Raw genomic sequence first — 22,707 nt, forward strand, 5'->3', positions numbered from 1 at the left:
GATTCGTTCCGCAAAAATCAATCAATTTCCGGATAGATCAGGTGAAATTATATGTAAAGCCGGTAGTTGTTGTGATATTAATAAACATGAATCAAATGAAAGTGCGGACAGAGAAAGTGATTATCCCAGTTCTTCTTCTAGCAGTTCTATGGATTTTTAGTAGGTTATTTTACGACGCTTTATCAAGAGCTTTGGTTATTTAGCGTCTGAATGAGATGAAGGTGATAATGCCGGTGAAATGAGTCCGGAGTCCAACACCGTAAGTTACCCAGCATTTGCTCATATTGGGTTGAGGGAAAACCCCGGAAAAAACCTCAACCAGGTAACTTGTGTCGACCGGGAATCGAACCCGGGCCACCCGGTTTCTCGGCTAGACGTGCTAACCGTTACTTCACAGGCGTGGACAGTTCTATGGATACAGTACTAGAAATCACTAATATTGAGGAATTAAACAAGCGTTTGATGTCAATAGAATCCCCTATCAAAAAAAGAAAGCTACAACAAAAACGATACCCCCGTGAAAAGTTTCAAAAAGTAAAAGGCTCCCTAGCATGTAAAGTTTTTCATGTAGAAGATGCATCGTCATCCCTTCAAAAGTCAGCCATATTTTATTTTTGACGAAATGCAAAGAAATGTACAACCAGAAAAATTACATAGTTATTGCAGACTTTTCTGAAAATTATTAATTTGTAATACAAGATTCAATACAAGGTGTGCATTGGAACATATGCCAAGCCACAATACAATACAATTTTAATTTACTTCCTATTTTATTTTATTTTATATTCTCTTATAGGCCTATTAATACTATATCTGAACTGCGACCGAACACGAGCGCTGCTCATTCGGTCTCAAATTTTGTTAATACTACTGTATCTCTTTTTTATATTGATTATATTATTTTATTTCTTTTTCTCTTGTTTGTATTTATGTTCTTTATTCTGTATATTTAAATAAATAAATAATAAATAAATAAATAAATAAATAAATAAATAAATAAATAAATAAATAAATGAATAAATAAATAAATAAATCCTTTCGTAATATATTTCAAAGGAGATACAGAAATTCGTTACAAAAGTATTGTCATCTCGGAAACCATGAAACATGACACCGATCCCTTTCACTTTTTTCAATCCGAAGCAATAAATTTCTTAAAGCAAGAATTCAACAATATGAAAAAAATCATGTACTTTTCAATGGATCAAATTCATAATAGAAAAAAATGAACTAATTTTAAAAATAATTGTTTACATGAAGACGATTATGGAATTAGTGCTGAATGACACTTCTTTGCAACGTCGCATGGTAAAGGTCCATGTGATGGCATTGGAGATTCTGTTAAAAGACTTTCCACGAGAGTTAGCCTATACAAGAATCTATAACAACAACAAAAAAAACTGTTTGATTGGTCACAAAAAAAATATTTCTAACGTGTCATTTATATTTTGTCCATTCAATAAGCACAAAAACCACACTGAAAATTTGCAGGCCAAATACCATAATCTAAAACCAATAACTGGTACATTAAAATTACATTCTTTCATTCAGTTGTAAAAAATTGAAGATTTAGTAAAACAAATTTCTTTCAAGAAAGAAGGTAGGCGAATGAAAATTTAAAGTGTGAATGAATAGAAACATTTAAAAAGGATAATGTACAATTATTTGAAGATATCATAATAAGTAAATTAGCAGTGTTTCTCGAGTGACTTGATCCGTACTGGGTATAATGTTGCAACGTTCAGTCAATCATCCAGCGCCGATAAACCTCCCAGCGCGCTTTAACGCTTCCCGTCCACTGCTGCTGCGCCGACCGCTACACATTGTGTCGTAAGTAATTAAATTTCCATTAAACTATTGGAGATCCCATTCTGATTTTTTCTGGAATGATTAAGAATACGTCAGTGCATCTAATAGGATTTTTTTACCTTTTTAATAGGGCTATTTCACATTGATATATATGTTTTAAAAATTGAATTATAAAAAAAATATTTGTAATAATTATATTAAAATTAGTTAGTAAATATTTAATAAAAGACAGTACTTTAAGCTTTTAAATGTATTTTTCAAAAAAATTTTAAGATCAATATCATCAGAAATATGACGCTTTAAATGTTGCATTGCACGACATTTTTAACGAAATTTAACATGTAATAATTTAAAAATATGTGGACTTAGGAGGAAATAAAAATACACTTGTTGGTTTATTACACCCATAGAGATGGTAAAAAAATATAAACGCAATCAGAAATATGAAAGTCAAAATTTGTATAATTTTGTGCGATTTGACGTGGAATGACTCATCTGTGTTTATCTTATTCTTTTTTCCTTTTTATTTTTTGTTAATTAATTAACTACTTGTTTTAAAATTTTGTGGAATATCCCCTGAGCACGAGTATGAACTCCTTATGGGAGTGCTGAAGTGATTTAAGATACTGTCTTCGCGCTACGAGTTGGCGCGGGGAGTAGATAGGCGGGACGGGGGAACTTCACGCTACACTCTGACCTGAAAACTTCGTCCACTTACTTGGCTACACGGGAACCGAGTCAGACATAAAAGATTCCGCATCTTCGGTGCTGTCGCTATGACTATCATTATCACATTTTTCAAAATTTCTGGAGTATGATCTGTCCATGATAATCGTCTGTTTATGTTCCAGCCGTGTATATTAATTCGAATCTCTCAACAAAGCCATTAGCCCCATCCTGATGACAACAATGAGTGTTCTGGACACATTTATGGTAGTCAAAACTCCCGTAACATTTTTATCGTGCCAGCACTTGGGAAACGTTAAATTGGTAGGCCTATCTATCCGCATTTCGTCCAGATACAAAATCGGTTTTTCCACTTTCCTAAGCTTTCTTATTTGCTGTAGATATCTTCACGTATTCTAATTTACAGTGTTTTCCTCAATTTATTTTTGCTGCACACTTCTTCCGCCTGAAATCCTTTTTCTTCAGTAGCCTATTCCTCTTAATATTGTCTTTCATTTCAAATCAATTATCTCTTGTAAAAGGGTAGACGTTTGTTGCAGCTTGGTACTATTCTTTTACTTGTTATTTAACGACACTGTAATAACTACTAGCTTCTTCAGTGTCGATTGAATTGATGATGGCGAGATGGTATTTGGCGAAATGAAACCAAGGATTCGCCATAGATTACCTGACATTCGCCTTCCGCTTGGGAAACCTTGGAAAAAACCCAACCAGGTAGTCAGCGCAAACTGGAATCGAACTCACTCCCGAGCACAACTGCAGATCAGCAGGCAAACGCGCTACCTCCTGAGCTACGCCGGTGGCCCTCTTTCTTTTTCAAATAAAAATTCTCAATTATATCTTTTTTGTCAATCTCCCGTCGAAGTCATCTACATTTGCGTTTCGGTAGTCTGGACGTTTTCATTTTTTTTCTCCCTCAGGTGTCGACAACGCACTTTCTTCTGTGCAGTCTTTCATTTCATTCCTTATACGCTGTATTGTTCTTGTGGATAGATTAGAGTACTTTTCTACCTTTGCTGTAGGTTTCGTAAGAGGAATGCAAAGGCACTGTTGTTCTTTTTCTTCATCACAGAATTATTTTGCACTTCTAATAATATTCCTTTCTTCGCTATAGATTGTCAATCCTTGTTTCCTCTTTGTCGACATATTTACAATAAACAAAAAACTGCTATAAATCTAAATAACAGTATACAATAACATAAATTCTATTAACTATATTATTATTAACACGAAAAGCAAAGGATAACTAAAGCAATACAAGATTTCTGGTATACTGAAAACAATTGTCTTGTTGAAACTAATAAAACACTACAATAAAAACCCCACTATTATTATTACAAAGTCGCAAAGATTCATAGACACGTGCAGTAGATGTTTGTGAAACAGGAATATTGCAGTGAACAGCGCGGTGCGCATGCGCGACTGTTTCCCCTTCGCCCCGTCTAAGTACTTCAGCCGCCTTCTCCTGGCGTGACAACAGTACATAGTGATATTGTGTGTGTGTGTGTATATATATATATATATATATATATATATATATATATATATATATATACACACACACACACACAATATCAATATGTACCTTTATTCTAGCAATACAAATTATTATTATTATCATTATTATTATTATTATTATTATTATTATTATTATTATTATTACTAGAATTATCAATATTTGACGTATATAGTGAATAACAATGAAATGAAATAGAATATGGACACATAATCAAGAATTGATAATTGATTAAAATTATGTATTAACAAATTAAAGTAGCTTCAAAATTAATGTAACTCCAATAACTTTTAGTATAAACATGGATAAATACATTTAAACAAATACTTTTCTCAACAGGTAAATAAAGAAGATGTAGCTTTCTTCCTCATTAGGCTATATGTTTTCATCTTACCAGTTTTGTTTGATTTAGACCAATGACAACCACATGAGCAAGGAGTCACGAATCTTACGAATGCGTAATTTTGGTCCACATTCTTCATAAAAATGATGACAGCACAGACAAATGGTCAAATTATTGAAGAATAATCGTTACAATGGTCATGATTATGATGAATAGTATGTAATTGAATTATGTTCTGAAAAGTTGATTATCTCAATAAGTGTGAACTGTATTTTACTCCAGTTCAGTATACACATATTCAGCATTATGAATCTCATGGGGCTTCAATTATTAACAGAGTAGACATACAGCATTATGCGTCCATATGTTCAATACTTTCGGCGAAATAATTAACTAAACGGCTTAAGTCATTCTTGAAATGCAAAGAGCACATGTAAAATTAGAATTCGACACTACGAGAGATAAAATACAAGGAATAAAAATTTGTTTGGGGATATTATTTTGGATGTTTACTATGATAATAGTAATAATAATGACAACGATAATACTAATGCAATGAAATGAAAAAGTAATACATTAAAAATTAAAGTTACCAGATCATTTCGGAATCGTGTCAATGAGGGACAGTGGAAGTCATGTAGGCAACTCGCATATTCTGTAGAAAAGTTGGAAAATCTCTAATATAACCAAACCAAATACCGATCATGACAAACCAAAAGCAACGAAATGCTTGCAATTTAATCTCCCTCAGACGCAAAATAATGAGTTAATCACTTCCTTATCCTCAAATATCCAAATTCAGCGTTATTAAAAAAACACATTTTCACAGAAATTTCTGTCTAAATTATTTTATATTGTTTTTTGACAAATATACAAACAGGAATTCAAGTTATAATTTAGTGAGTTACATATTTTGCAAATTTACACTACACAGTATTGATTTAGCCTGCAGAAATGCGAATTGGTATTATTATGAATTTATTAGAGATTATTCCAGCGTACTGATTTGAGGCAGATTTCTAAATGGATGAGGTATGGAACCTGCAATTTGTATTGATTGTGAGAGCTTATAAACGCATTTGAAAATAAATCCCAAAATATTCTTCTGAATGCTGCTTATTCCCTGGAACAGAGACTACTAATGATATAGCAGAAAAATAACTACCATATCTCAATGTTTTAAAATTCGTTTATACTTCAATAAATCACATTCATTTCTGAACAAAACTGTATATTTATTCCCTATGAACTTACGCATTTTTTAAACTAAGTCAGAAAAAGTGAAAAAATCTTACTTCATATAATACTTACTTGAGAGTCTCAAATTTTTGTCACAATATTCGCAACTTATTGCTAGAGGGTATATTGGTATTACGTTTTATAAAGTGGCTTTCACTTTTTACATGTTATAAGGGAAGTATGAGTAAGTTATATTTATCAAAGGTTCTCAATCATTCGCTCTATATCTGTTTCGGAAAATCTATGAATTTAATCCGGTATGAATCCGAAGCATACGGTTAGTAAAATTCGTCCTTTTCATAACAATTGCAGTTGTTAATATTGTCCACTACTTTTCAGGTTGCTATGGAATTGCACTTACCATTTTTCGATGGGCTCAATTGTGGAGGCTCTATTATTAGTGCAGACTGGGTGGTACTCGCAGCACATTGTGTTAAAGGGTAAGCTCCCACATAGCGCAGTAAACTTTTATTATCTGTTTGTGCATTATGAATAATTTCCTTATTGAAATATCATTTATACACACATTACAAATTACACTGTATCCTTAATATTACAATATTCTTCTTTAATATTATGTTGTTAATGTATCTTTAAATACTTACTTATGGTTTTTAAGGAATGCGGAGGTTCATTGCCGCCATCACATAGGCCCGCCATAGATCACTATCCTGTGCAAGATTAATCCAGTCTCTGTCATCATATCCCATCTCCCTTAAATCCATTTTAATATTATCCACCCAACTACGTCACGGCCTCCCCAAAGGTCTTATTCCCTACAGACTCCCAACTAACACTCTATGCATTTCTGGATTCGCCCATACATGCTACATGCCCTGCCCACTTCAAACGTCTGGATTAGGTCAGGTGCAGAGTAAAATATATGCAGTTCTGTATTGTGTGACTTCCTCCATTCTCATGTAACTTCATCTCGCTTAGTTCCAAATACTTTCCTAAGCACCTTATTCTCAAACACCCTTAACCTCTGTTCATCTCACAAAAGTGAGAGTCCAAAAGTAGAACTGGTAACATAATTGTTTTATTAATTCTAACCTCAATTTTTTTAGAGTAGACTGGATGATAAAAGGTTCTCAACCGAATAATAACAGGCATTTCTCATTTATATTCTACGTTTAATTTCCTCCCCAGTATCATTTATATTTGTTACTGTTGCTCCAAGATATTTGAATTTTTCCACCTCTTCGAAGGATAAATTTCCATTTTGTACAATATTCTGGCCACGAGACATAATCATATACTTTATCTTTTGGGGATTTACTTCTAAAGCTTGCTCCAAAACTAAAATTTCTGTGTTTGTGGATTTTCTCCTAACATTTTCTCCACAAAAACAACAAGCTGATGTAACCCGTCGAATTTCAAACCCTCTCTGTTATCATGTACTTTCCTAGTGGCATATTCTAGAGCGAAATTAAAAAGTAAATGTGATAGTGCATTACCTTGCTTTAGTCAGCAATGATTTGGAAAAGCATCTGACAGAAATTGGCTTATACGGACACTACTGTACGTCTCACTGACACAAATTTTAATTAATCGAATTATTTTCATGAGAATATCAAATTCAATAAGAATATCATATAAAACTTCTCTCTTAACTGAGTCATATGCCTTTTTAAAAACTCTGAATAACTGTTGTACTACATCCTTATACTCCCATTTTTTCTCCAATATCTGTCGAATACAAAAATTCTGATCAATAGCCGATCTATTACGCCTAAAACCACACTGATGATCCCCAATAATTTCATCTACATACGGAGTTAATCTCCTATAACTACATTTGTATGAATTTCTGCTTGGAAATTACTGTTACTCTTGGCAGTAAGCAGTTATACCATGCTAGATGTATGATCCGATGTTCCAAGGTTAAAACGCGGACGAGGATGGAGGATTTCAAAAGGCAATAAAACCCTTACAAGGCTTTCACATGGAGACAATTAAGGGAAATAATGTGGGTTCCGTGTCGTATGTTTACGATACTCATAGGAATTCTGATTCTAATGCAAGATTTCACGCAATATGTATTAGTCACTTCTCACATTGTTGAGTGTCGACTATGAATAATCTCTGCAGTGAAAAGCGGTGTAAATAAACTACAACTAATATTACTGTTACTGTTACTACTACTGCAATTACTATTACTACTTCTACCATTATGGCATGCACCATTTACAACACAAGAAATTATTATTCATCTTACGGGAAATGAGCCCCTACCATTTACAATTTATAAAGATTGCAAATCGTTAGAGATAGTCATTTCTGACCGGGAACCGTCTCAGTCATGGTGCTTGAATTTGATGAAAAGGCATATTTAAGTTAATTTTCGTTCGTTAAGAAACGTAGTGATAGTCGTTCCTTTCGCTTTTTTTCTCGTTTACGAAATATATCGGTAATTACTTGAAAATTGGTGTTACTTATGCCGCTTTTTGCGCGCATTCGGATCCTTATATTTCCGCGACACCGTGACACAGCTCTCACATTAATGCTCTAGTCTAACTTCTTTTTCTCTTAACTCACATTGTAAAGTATTCTTGCTAAAATACAAATTGAATTTGAATTTAAATTATGTTTTAACTTTGTGACTCATCTTAAATAAGATAGTGTGGATTCGAAATGAAATGTTTGGAACAAAGGGCAATTGAACAGTACAAACATTTTATGGAGGCTGGTTTTTCACACTCTTCTGTAATACACTCAGTTTCCAACATGCAACATTGTTTCAAGATCGTTATCAAACTTTCTCACATATTTCTCCGTCACATATACACACTTCTGCCACACTTAGGGTATATTAGCATGTCTTAGAGGATAGGTTAATTAAACTGGCGATACACAAGAAAATGCAATGTTGTTATGAAGCCCCTGTCACGCAATGCGTCTCGAATGTTTTCACAGATAATTAATTTATGTATGAAATGCTGTTCTAGCCTTCGGATTACAATTTTAGATAGCCAAAAATACACGCATTCAATAGTTGCACAAATCTTGTAGTTTTTAGAGAGACGATTAGTGTTTTAATTGTCTTACTATGTAAAGTATTGTTTACTTATTCATCAGTAAACACAGTCTCATATGACTACTCCAGGATCCAGAAGTATTAGTGTGTCTTTCTTATCATCCGGGAGAAGCATATCTTAACCATCTTCTCACGTGATATTTTTGGCAATTTACCGGGTCTACTTGCATCGACCATGACATTTAATGGCTTATCTTTAACTACATGTTGTTTTACTTCAAATACACATTCCATTTTCGGTTCTTCAAAGTATATGTAGCCTACAGACATGTTCCTAGACTTCCAGCTGTATACCAATGGATTTGGACTGTGTACGAATGAATGACAGATATCATGGATTGCACTACTACTGTATTAATGTGAGTTAAGAGAAAAAAAATTGACTAGAGCGTTAATGCGAGAGCTCTGATACGTGTCGAGGAACTATGACAATTCGAGTGTGCGCAAGAAGCGATGTAAGTAGCAACGATTTTCAAGTCAATATATTTCGTAAACGAGAAAAAAAGCGAAACGAACGACTATCACCACGTTTTTTAATAAACGAAAATTAGTTTAAATACGCATTTTCATTAAATTTAAGCACCATGACCTGGGACGGTTCCCTTGTTAGTCTCCTTCAAAAAGTAACAAGGAATTTTACGAAATCCATTTGATTGAGCTTAAGGTATTTACAGAAATTAGGATATTAGAATTAAGATAAATAAATATAATGTACTCTAGGTTTAAGTGCGTCTAATAATCAATGTGATTACAAGCTATGAATACCAGTCGATTCTGTAATAATATTATTCATTATACAACAGAATGCACTATTAAGAGGACAAGTAAAGAACTGTTTCTGAGCCATAGCACTTAACAATTATCTGGTATACTGTATATAAATACCCGAAAATTATCTAATAAATATTATTACTAGTATGTATCCATCTGTATGTGAGTAATGCTAACTTTGTATCAACTTTGCCAATCTTGTATTCAATTTCTATATTTACGCATGTATTGTGTCTGAGACATATTCTATGAGGCCGATATTTACTAGCAGAACCATTTATTTCGTCTAATCAAAAATACAAGTGTATTGAGCAATTGGATGCAATAATTTATTGTTGTAAATAAATGGTTCAAAATTACTTTCCCCACGTAACTCAAATATTTCATTAAGTTACACCCTTCTGAGGTCTTAATTATAAAATTTAATTTTAATATTAGCCAAAAATTATCAATAATTTTTATTTCGAAAGAGAGAGCAGTAGGAAACAATACATCAGAAATTAAATTTGTTTACATTATACGACTATATTTATGCGACACGGAATTGTATTTTTTCTTACACTGCTCTCGACTCCCTCAAACGTCTGTTGAAAATAAAATTAATTTCAAATAATCGAATTAGTATATAATTTACTTTTTAAAAGTCGTAAAGAATTTCTGTGATAATTGTGCCTAAAGTAACTATAGTTACTATATAAACGTATGGAATATCAGACTTCAATTATAATTTCTCTGCTTACAAAGTCAAACTCTACAACCAACTCAACGTTTTTCTCAGCCTAACAACCAAGGTTATGAACATCATCTGAACTAATTCTCTACAGATTATGTACCCAGAATTGAGCTCACATGAACACCTATGAAGATGATCAAAATGTCTATTAAGTGTGACTTATTTTTCTCTACTTTAATGTGACTTATCTCCAGAAGTATAGAATTAATGTCTTTCGTATCTCCGATAAAGAGGAAACAAAAGTGGAAAGCATATTATAATAGACAGGATGTATATAAATAAAGTCTTAAATTGTAAGGAATACATGATTCTTCTGTTACATAAAGAAATTGTTTTCATGTTTAGTTTTCTGGTAATTTTAATGTATCCTGTCTGTCTATATTATATATATTACACCATCCTGCCATTCTCTTAATATTAGTAACATGGGTAATATTAGTAATGTTGCGATTAAAAGTTAAAAATTAAATTTTCAGTAGCCTATTTCACAAACGAGAAAGACAGTTTACATTTTTGTAAATTTTAGATATTATAGTACTTAAATATTTACATGCTTAAACAAACATATTCAAATTTAAAACAGAAGCATACCAAGTGAAGTGACGATACGTGCAGGAACGAGTTTTGTCGGAACTGGAGGTTCAGTACATTCTGTGTCCGAAATAATTTCCCACCCCGATTACAAAGATAAGGACTACGACATCGCTCTTATTAAGGTAAGTACATAATGTCTCACTTTTTGTTAAATAAGAGAAAATAACAAAATATATTTCCATTGAATAGTTTTATCTATTATCTAAAATGAACTATGACAATCCTGTCAGAATTCCCCTTATAATATTTCATGATTTTCTTTCCCTTCTTTAGCAGTTTAACCTCCTTCTTCCTTAGTCTTATAAGCCAGTGTCATAATTTAGTGGATAACACCTGAAACATGAACAATGGAGTGACCACTCCTGCGGTAGCTGAGTGGTCAGACCTTCAACCTGTCGCGATTCGAGTCCCGGTCAAGTCTGGGATTTTTCCATAGTGACACTTGTGGTAGACAAAGCAGTTGTAGTTGGTCTCATTTTAGAGTTCTCCCGTTTCCCCATATTAAACATATATATAGATGAGGAGACGGGACCTGACATGTGAGTTGTACGAAAGGGGAAACAATGAGCTATTATAAAAAGAGTTTCTTTCATGATGGTTAGTACTTACTAATCTAACGACACTGAACTTCATTTCAGACTAAAACCTATCTTATCCTCCATTCCCATTGGTGATATAGCCAGGTACACAGGAAAAATCTTGCCTCTTCTACTGTACATCATTCCGTCAACATTTCTCCATTCCATGACATTTCCCGATCGCCGACTGGCGACGGACGGAGGGAACTAGAAGGTTTGCCTGCTCAAAACTTGGGTAAGCAGCGAACCTTAGTGTAGTCAACCGGTGTGGATTTGGAAATGCGCCTAGCTTGAGGGTTAGCGCAATAGATAGTGACAGTCAAAGTGCTGGGCCGTAGTGTCCCCCTGCTGAAATGTCATTCTATTCCATTGCAACGGTGTGACTTCCCTGGTGAGGGATAAACTCGAGGGATTGATTATCTCAAAAGACACAACGTTCGGGATAAGTGTAAAACAAATTACAATCAGGCTCGCTTCTCTGCGAGCGAGGAAAATCCCGATAAAAACCACACTCAAATTGACCGGCCTAGGGATTTGAATCTGAGCCTCCCAAATCCGAGCCCGAGACGATACCGTCTCGACCACTCGCACCGTCCATGAGGAAGTCATACACATAAAACAAACAAATTATGGTAAGTTTCAAGACAGGTATTCCGGAATGTATACGTGCCTAAATAAATGCATTAATGAATTACAAATTATAAGTCGTAATATGTTGCAAAGTTAATATTTTTTCTTGAACTCATGACATTGTACCTGCTATGATAAAACGATAACATTCATCTTCATAATCCATGTAGCATTTTTACAAGAATTAGAACAAATACTGAAAGGAATCCTGAATTTCTTTTTCTCGTATTCTTCGAAGAGGTTGCAATTGTAATCTTTTATGTAGAAGAGAACCCATGTTCGATTATAAGAATTTAAATCATGTTTTCCACAAACTTTTATTAAATTTGGTATTTACACGCTATCCAAATGTCCATGTGATAGACTTAGCCACTACCTTTGCACCCTCATACTATTAAATGGCCGGAAATTGTGAACAGTTTATTCGTGCTCCAACCTGCTATTTGAAACATAACAAATGCTCGGTTGTGCTCATAATAAGTAAACACGACATATCCACTGTCAGATTATGGCAAAGAAGCTACTCATCAAATCGATTAATTTGTTGTGTTTTTCTATGGTTTTAAATATATTGTCGTACAGAAGGGGTACCGGTAACATAAACAGACTAGCTCCTTTCGTACAGTTCGCCACTGAGTCTGTCGTATTAACTTGTGAGCATAACCTCGCTCATATTCTGTCTCAATCAGTAGGTTGGAACGCAAGTGATCTTGCTTACGTTTTCCGGAAATTTCTGTGCATGAGGATACCACACTACACACACACAAACACACACACACACAAACACACACACACACACACACACATATATATATATATATATATATATATATATAAGTACACTTTTTCACATAAGCTTGTAAGTAAATTAATCACTTGTCGATGAAGAATATCCAAATGACACTATTTGTACGTAAGGTGTATTTTGAAATGCAATTCAAAGCAATGCCATAATTATATATGGGCCTATATGTTTATACAGGGTGTATCAAAAATACGTGTACAAACTTCAGGCATGGGTTCCTTACACCAAAAGAAGAAAAAAAGTTCATATGAACATATGTCCCATAATCCTTTGTTTCCCCGTTAGGAACTGTTCAACACATTGGTACACTCATAATGTGCCAACACACAAAACTCATAACCAATGCTCGAAATGTCCTCCTCTTGCTTCTAGACATGCATGCACTCGTCGAATCATGGACTGTCGCACCCTTTCAAATACTCCGGGATGATGTCGAATTGTTTCGCAGGCTTCCATGACACGTCGATGAAGAGTTTCTTGATCCAGGATGTCTGCTCCATAATCCAATTGTTTAAGGTGCCCCCAAAGATAAAAATCCAAAGGATTGAGGTCGGGAGAACGTGCTGGCCATTGAACTGGTCCTCCTCTGCCTATCCATCTGTCATGGTAGACACCAGTCAGTGTATCTCGAACAAGGCGGCTAAAATGTGCTGGAGCCCCATCATGCGTGAACCACATGTTTTGTCTTATGTTCAGAGGCACATCTTCGTGCAGTGATTCTGGAAGAGTGTTTTGGATAAACTCCCTGTAGATAGCACCTGTAAGACGTGCTGGTAGAACGTATGGATCTACCAGACAGTCACCTATAATTCCAGCCCACACATTAATCCTAAATGGTTGCTGATGTCTAGCCTGAAATACAGCACGAGGATTACGATCTGCCCATACGTGTTCATTGTGGAAATTGGTAATTCCATCTCTCCCAAACGTTGCCTCGTCTGTAAACAAAACTGATGAGACAAACAATGGATTGGCTATTTGTGCTAGAAACCATCGGCAAAAGTTATCCCGTGCAGGCGAAAGGCCCTGCACACGTTGCATATGATACGGATACCAGAGCTACTCGTGAAGTACCCTCCATGTTGTATTGTGTGATGTACCAGTTGCCACAGCCAATTGTCTTGTACTGATACCTGGATCGTCTTCGGCACAGTGTAAAATGTCTTCTTCGAGGTTCGGCGTACGAACAACTCTTGGTCTTCCTCGATCACCAGTCTGTGGTGCAACGGTTCCTGTCTCAGCAACGCGACGGTACACAGCAACAAAGGTTTGATGATTGGGTTGTCTTCGGTCTGGAAACGCCATCTGATACAGCCGTACAGCCTCGCGTCCATTACCATTCGCGCGACCTTACATAAAAATTATGTCAGCCTGCTCACGAAATGAATATCGTCCTGCCATGGTTGAACGAAACACGTTAACTCACTCCACGTTCACAATTGCAACCTTGAAGACAGACTAATGACAAATGACACATGTAAACAAGTCTCCATGGCAACACTTCGCCATCTGCAGTCCATTTCTGATACAACGAGCCACAGCCTTCTATGAACGAGTGCATAAAGAAATGAAGTTATGAGGTTGGACCTCGAAGGCCGTTGAACGCAAACTTTTAGTAATAAATGAATAACGGGGAAACAAAGGATTATGGGACCTATGTTCATATGAACTTTTTTCCTTCTTTTGTTGTAAGGAACCCATGCCTGAAGTTTGTACACGTATTTTTGATACATCCTGTATAAATACCTATATACTGTATATATATATATATATATATATATATATATATATATATATATATATATATATATATATATATAAATATATAATTGTAATTTTTTCGCTAATATGTGGCGATGTATTTTCTGTTCATTTGAAATAACTGGTGTCAATGTGATCATTTTATATCACTGTATTCAGTTCTCACTGATCGACGAGTGGAGCTAGAAGTAAATGATCGCGTGCTGTATAAAGTAGCGAAGTGAAACAGTACATGCAAATCGTTCTTAAATTTAAAGAATTTTGAACTGAAGGTTCCGATTAAAATGTATCCGGAAAGTCTTAATGAAAGTATTGTTAAAATTAATAAGGAGATAGAAGGATTATAAGATGAAAACAAGATGCTGAAGAGAAAAGTGAAAGACTTGGAAGAAGAGAAAAGGAAGAATAATTTAGTATTTTTCGGAATTGAAGAACAGGAAAGAAAGCAATCTTGGGAAACATATGAGGTGATATTGACTGTGTGTTTTGGGACTGGATGGGATTAGACATTAGTAATGAACAAATGAAAGAAATCTATAGGATGGGACGTGGGGGTAACAGGCCTATATTAGTCAAATTGGCGAACGCAATGATAAAGGAGAAGATTGTGAGCAAAAGGAAAGAGTTAAAAGACTCAAATAATAGCACTGAAAATGACTTTGAGTATGAAGTGAGGTGTAGGAGAAAAGTTTCGTGTCTTTTTTCAAAGTAGAAGGTCAAATGGACACTACGAGAGATTAGTGAAGGACAAATTAAAAATAAATGACTAGATGTTCGATGTACAATTATATATGGATAATATAAATAAATCTGGTGTCTCCTATAATAGGAGACTATATAAATTAAGAAAAAATAAAATTGATGAAGAAAAAGGAAAGGGGGATAGTGAAGAAAAACGCAAATAGTAGTAAGAGCGAATTAGTGAAAAGTAAATTGTCAGGAATGCAAGAGTGTGTGCAGGTTGAAGTTTTGCTGAACGCAGCAAATTCCGATCATGCAGCACGCAGGAGTACGGAGACCCCGGGATATTTTCTGACGACAGGATAGGAAAGGCCGTAAGGAGTAGAGAGGGGAGAATTGGTATGGACTCATAGAGAAAGTCGGTAGTGACGTCACCACAAGTACACGGTTGGAGTGAAGTGTGTCAAGAGAGTGAGAGCGATAACGGTGGCGTTTGTGGTGTCTGGCAGTGAGTAGCAATGATAAGCCATCTTATAATCTAACAAAATTATGTGTTAGTGAAATAAAGGATTTGTTAAGAAGTGTTTAGTGAAATGTAGATGAGTAGTGATTAAGTATTAGAAGTAGTTCATGATTATTTTGTTAAATAGTTGGCAAAGAGTAGTACGTACTGTAAATATGATAAGAGTAGATGAGCTAAAAGTAAGGATTAGCCTAGATAGGTATCAGTAGAGATGAAGAGATAATGTAGACAGATTTAAAGTCAATAGTAGAATGTAACAAGATTATTATATGTCATATCGTAGAAGAGTAATATAAGGGCGAGTTAGTAACAGAATCATGGCGTATAATAAATAGGAACTCTAGGAATAGTGAAGAAAATATTGTTGTGAACTGTGAGTAGAGAATAGAATAAGATAAGATTAGAATGTAAGAAGAGTTAGATAATAAATGTGGAAATATGGTCAGTGTAGTGAATGGACAAGGAAGACGTAGTGGATGAATAAAGAAAGTGATGAATATGCGTCGGTCACTAAACGTCGGGTAGTGTAAAAATTGTAGCGTAAGAACGGGACTGCTGGCCCAAATACTGTCATTGCAAGTTATCTTGAACCTTACATCCCCTAAGTCTGTCTTTGGAACTGCTCGGTACGGCGTGTACTCTTCAACGTAACGGCACGGCAAGGATGCCCCTGCCTCGGGTAACGTGACTCTTTTCAGGAAACGTTGGTTCTTACACTTTACGCCTCTCTACTGTAATAGAACTTGGTTCAATACAGACATCATCTTCTCTCGATACTCCGGTTTTGAGAGGAGAACATAGTTTCGTAGCAAGCTTTAATTAACCTGTAATGAGTTAGTATTTAAATATAATCGTGTGTACACTCCTCTCTCATCCGGGCTGAGGACCGGTAATGGAGGAGTTACTACAGCTATTTCTAGCTATACATTATATAGGCCTGCATGACATACATCTTCAGCTAATATGTAAATATTCTTATAACAATATTTTACAGGCCTATTATTTGAATTTACATTAATTTACAATTATACATAATCCATATGCCTATCATTGCTGCCATCATCGCTTGTTTCAAAATTAATTATTTCGCCAATGGCATCATCCATTCGGAATTATCTTCTTAATCGTAGGTACTACTTTCTGAACACGATAGAATTCTTCGATTGTATCCCGAATAACATATTGATCGAAGTCGTCCACTTCAACTTTACACAAGTCTAATTCTGGAATGAAATAATATGTTTAGTAGAACTATAAGAAAATAATAACTTGCAACAATAATTCATTATGTCGGTCTCAATACACACACTATTGTACATAACTATTATAGCAATAATTTCTAAACATTACATACTTATTCTTTCCCGGAGTAGTGTGAGGTTCATTCGGTTGTAATTCAATATTATTTTTAATTCTCTTCACGGAACTAATACTTTTGCCAGAGTATTTAGCCGCTCTCTCGTATAAGCAAGAGGTTCCAGCATATATACGTTTAATTTTTCCTCCTCGCAACGCTTAATTTTTTTATATTTGCGATAATTTCTATTTCTCCGCTGTGGATAACAGCGTTACTTTTTCTCCGCGGTGGTGTGATTTCACCATAATAACTACCCTGTGGTTGCTGCTTCATGGTAACACTACTGATACGCAGTGAAGGAAAGAGTACAATTTTTTTTGACAAGAGATTATGATGCGGAGCATGCGCAAACAACTCAGTTGGCTCCACCCGCGTTAAGCGCTTCCTTCCCTCTGCCCCTCTGTCCCCGCTCAAAAGGTTCAAGATAACTTGCTATAACAATACAGAACTGTGAAAACACATAAATTAATGCCGAAGTGCCGACTTCTCCCTTAAGGGGGAAGATTTCGACATTAGTATAACGAACATGACAAACAATTTAAAACGAAACATTTACAACACAAACTTTGCGTCTGAAATATAAATATAATTTGTAATACTCTTAGTCGCAATGATCACATGTGAATTTTTTTCGGTGTCATTTTCCTCACATGCCTTTTGAATCCATTTTTGGTATTAACCAACACTCTGAATAGCCTACAAAGTTCTCTAGCATTGTCATCGTAGTAATAACCACTATATGTGGCACAACAGTTCTTTTTAGATTGTCCAGATTTTTTGGTGAACTATCTCCCTCTCCCTTCAAGCCGATCAGTAAATGGAATCCTTCTGTGGGAAAGTCTAACTTCTTGATTCTGTTCAGACTCCTTCAGCTGTTTTCTCGATACATATCGAGATCTCCCCAAAACACAGTGTCGAAATCTCCCTGTGATGCACCTTCATTCAAAAAATGACAGCACACTCGGAACAGAGATAATTGTATGAGCGTAATTATTTTGGCGCCTTTACTAACGTGTAAAATATAATTTATGCAATAATTTGTGCATATACTAATATTATCCACGTTCAAAATACAGTAAAATAAAATGTTATATTATATTTCATGAACGAAAAGAAAAATGTATTAACATTTATTGTGTTTATTGCTTTCTGTGAACGTAACACACAAGTTCAAGCCACAATGTTCACCGACGCTTAGGTTAAAAACACATTAAACGCAGATCATACGTAGTTGGAACTTTTTTCAATTGGAACAGTGCTTACAATGGCTACTTTTCTTAAAAGTGTCGATATATACTGCAGGCCCTATATAATTCTAAGAGCAATTTATTTATGACAAATTATAGAGAAAATATTGCATGCGACCAGATTTCCTTGGTTAAACAACATTTTCCATTTTCGCCAAGTCTATCTTCTAAAAAATGTAGATAAATAACAAAATATATCTGTTTCAGGTATTGGAACCTTTTATATTCAGTGAGTCTATACAAAAAATTCCATTGACTTCACAAACTCCGCCTGCTGGTACTTCCGTCGTCGTCAGCGGGTGGGGTACTCTATCGTCAGATGGTCCTTGGCCTAGTCAGCTGCAGCAAGTAGAAATCAACATCGTCGATTTCGATGACTGTACCAAAATCTACGAGCCCATTCATGTCATCACACCTCGCATGATCTGCGCAGGAGTACCCGAAGGAGGAAAGGATTCCTGTGAGGGTGATTCAGGTGGACCTGTTGTTTCCGAGGGCAAGCTGGTTGGAATTGTATCATGGGCATATGGATGTGCAGCCAGAGGATATCCTGGAGTAAACGCTGATGTCGCTGTACTCAGGAGCTGGATTGAATCGCACACCGGCGTCTTGAACTAAAACATTGCATGATTGTACACATTTATTTATTTCGAGATGTAAATATATTTATTATTCGTGTATCATATGAAAGACTAGTGTGGCTAGTTAACTCACATTAATCTCCTTTCTTTCAATGATACTTTCTCATTATTAATGGACTAACCTTAATTTGTATGTGTACCTCATGAAGCATGAAGTAATAAAAGATTTCTGACTATACTTGTATTGGGTTCACTTGTATTGGGATTTAGTCATGATCTATGACAAAGTACAGACCGATTATTTAGTCCTGACAGCTCTGCGACACAAAAGAGCGGACGTAATAGGAGTAGTGGGGAGATTACCAGAGTAGAGATAAGGGCGGTCGGTCGGTAAAGGAATGCAGTAAAGCTTAACTGTACTGGAAACACAGCACTATACCGCATGCGTGACATCCGATCGCTCTCACTGCAGGCAACAGACTAACCTGAACATCCCTTGACGTAACTTAATGGACTCGCCTAACCCAGGCACAGATTGCCGGCGACCGACAGGACTAAATAATCGTACTGTAAACGTGATTTACTTTCTCAGTTTTGAATGGGGAAATATAAAAGTCCATAATTTCATTTTAAATATTTTAAAAATTTTTTTAAATGTTTCTTCTCCCTTTCTCCATCATTCCCGCTCTATAATTCTGTCTTCAAATCAAAACCTACCTAAAGAAACTAAAAATAGTCCGAGGAAACTAAACTTAATCTAAATTAAATATCAAGTACAGGCCAGTTACTTTATGGTGACAGCTCTGGCCTGGCAACGCAGTGGTTTGGACGAGTTCACTGTTTGTTCGAAGGGATGTTCATTTTAGTCTTCCCCTGGCTGCTTTAGCGGTCACATCTCGGGAGCGTTAGTGTGGGCGTATAGTCGCGCTAAGATCTTACTACACCACCACTGTCTTGTATATTGCAATTCAGTGTGTTTGTTATGTACATTTCATTTAGTTACTTAAATAGTTATAGTGCTTCTGTTTTGTATTGTTTAGTATGTAGTATTTATTGTCTAGATTCACTGCTATTTCCTGTCTGTGAAAATGCTGCCTGTTAGAAGCAAACTGAAAGGTCGGGTATTGCATTCGCAGTCGCGACAAGTCGTGAGCAACGTGTAGCGCTTTATGAAGATAGCGTCGGAAGAAAAAACCTGACGAATGTTGGAAAACTTGTAGCAGAGTTTATCGCTGTGTCTGAGAGCTGTGTTAGCCAAATAATAAGGGAGACTAAAGATATTGATAATCGGCGCCAAAATCAACTGTGGACAACTTTAATGAAGCTATCATAAGACGAACCAAAGCACGGGTTCTATATTTCACAGAAATAGCGGCCCATACTTAATATATATATATATATATATATATATATATATATATATATATATATATATATATATAATTGAAATTGAAAGACTGTCGACTTTCAGGGAGGTATCTCGACTTTGAGGAAAGTTATTTTGAAATTAGGATTTCATTGGCAAAAAAAAAAAACACAAAATAATCGCCAAATTGTGATGGAGCATCACAGCATTAGGGCCGAAAGTTTGCAGTATTTGAAGAAAATAAAGAAGTACAGAGAAGAAGGCCGCTCCATCTTTTACATGGATGATGATGATGTTGATGATGATGATGATAATGATGATGATGATGATGATGATGATGATGATGATGGGAAAGGTAACAGTGAAGCACTGATGAATATTACCGGTATTTCCGCATGAGTATATTTCATTGTTAATTAGTGATTCACTGTTAAATATAGGGATTCAATTGCTGCTCATTGCATTTCCACATTAGTGTTTATTAGTGAGTATTGTTCCGAACTGCTGCTTATTGTATTTTCACATTAGTTTACTTCTGTAGTGTTTATTATTGTTCCGAACTCCTGCTCATTGTATATCCATTAGTTTACTAGTTTAGTGTTTATTAGTGACTATTTTTCCGAACTGCTGCTCATTGTATTACCACATTAGTTCACTTCTTTAGTGTTTATTATTGTTCCGAACTCCTGCTCATTGTATTTCCATTAGTTTACTATTTTAGTGTTTATTAGTGACTATTGTTCCGAACTGCTGCTCATTGTATTTACATGTTTGTTTACTTCTTTAGTGTTCATTTTTGTTCCGAACTGCTGCTCATTGTATTTACAGGTTAGTTTATTTCTTTAGTGTTTATTATTGTTCCGAACTGCTGCTCATTGTATTTACAGGTTAGTTTACTTCTTTAGTGTTTATTATTGTTCCGAACTGCTGCTCATTGCATTTACAGGTTAGTTTACTTCTTTAGTGTTTATTATTGTTCCGAACTGCTGCTCATTGTATTTACAGGTTAGTTTACTTCTTTAGTATTTATTATTGTTCCGAACTGCTGCTCATTGCATTTTCATGTTAGTTTACTTCTTTAGTGTTTATTATTGTTCCGAACTGCTGCTCATTGTATTTACATGTTAGTTTACTTCTCTAGTGTTTACTATTGTTCCGAACTGCTGCTCATTGTATTTACATGTTACTTTACTTCTTTAGTGTTTATTATTGTTCCGAACTGCTGCTCATTGTATTTACATGTTACTTTACTTCTTTAGTGTTTATTATTGTTCCGAACTGCTGCTTATTGTATTTCCATGTTAGTTTACTTCTTTAGTGTTTATTATTGTTCCGAACTGCTGCTCATTGTATTTCCATGTTAGTTTACTTCTTTAGTTTTTATTATTGTTCCGAACTACTGCTCATTGTATTTCCATGTTAGTTTACTCCTTTAGTGTTTATTACTATCTATTGTTCCGGAGTATGAAGGGAACACAGTGACAGGAGCTCAAAATTATGCAGACGCTGCAACGTGCGATAGAGCAACGTGAGACTTCATTTCTAATATGACTGTATTTCCCTCCCTCCTTTCAGAAAACGTCGCTCCGTCTCGGATCGGTCTCCCTCCCACAGTCGAACCTTCTCCTCTCTCGCGTCGACGAGCTGTCACCATAAAGTAACTGGGCTGTAAACAAGTTAATGCCAGTCTGAGGAAACTGATCCTAGTCTGAACTTAATATCAAGTAGCTTACACAAGCTAAAACTGGCCTGAGAAAAATAAATCTAACATAAACTAAATATTACATACAGAAGATAAACTAGTGTTAGTAAACCACACCTAGTCTAAACCAAATATGAAATATCACGTAGAGAAGCTAAATCTAGCATTAGAAAACCAAACAAAAATTATCATATTGACCGCAACTACAGAAAACAGCCACCGGCATAGCTCAGGCGGTAGCCCGTTTGCCTGCTGATTCTGAGTTTGCTGTCCAGCGTGGGTTCAATTCCAGCTTGAGTTGATTATCTGGTAGGGTTATTTCCGAGAATTTCCCCAAACTTTAAGTAATTTCAGATAATCTGTGGCGAATCCTCGACCTCATCTTGCAAAATACTATCTCACTATCATCAATTCCATCGTAACTGAGTAACCCATTACTTAGTACAGCGTTGTTAAATAACCAAGTGAAAGAATCTACAGAAAACAGTGCGAGTGATGAACATCACTGAGCAAAAAGTAAGAACGGGAAAGTTTTTTATATAAATTTAGTATGTATATTAAATAGAGCATTACTCTTACATTTTAAAATTTTTTCTACACTTTTCCTATAAATACTGCTTTATTGCAGAAAACGAAAATATAAACAATTAGAATTTCTTTTTGTCAGAAAGTCTAATTAAAAAATGTACAACTCTCGAACGAGATTGTATTTCTTTTTGTAATACAGACAACATGGTTTTCACAGTC

At 35.3% G+C, this 22,707-nt stretch overlaps 1 protein-coding gene across 1 annotated transcript in view; it reads left to right on the plus strand.

The window, feature by feature from the left end:
• LOC138698109 (trypsin-1-like) overlaps window positions 1–19,130 on the plus strand; it is a 30,736-nt gene extending 11,606 nt beyond the window's left edge. The window contains exons 3-5 of the mRNA XM_069823840.1: window positions 5,934–6,034; window positions 10,719–10,851; window positions 18,519–19,130. Coding sequence (XP_069679941.1) covers window positions 5,934–6,034; window positions 10,719–10,851; window positions 18,519–18,929 — 645 coding nt within the window. The 3' untranslated portion in view covers window positions 18,930–19,130. The remainder of the gene's footprint in view (window positions 1–5,933; window positions 6,035–10,718; window positions 10,852–18,518) is intronic.
• Window positions 19,131–22,707: the final 3,577 nt, after the last annotated feature.

This window comes from Periplaneta americana, chromosome 4, assembly GCF_040183065.1.
Source record: "Periplaneta americana isolate PAMFEO1 chromosome 4, P.americana_PAMFEO1_priV1, whole genome shotgun sequence".
In the NCBI taxonomy this organism is placed as follows: Eukaryota; Metazoa; Arthropoda; class Insecta; order Blattodea; family Blattidae; genus Periplaneta; species Periplaneta americana.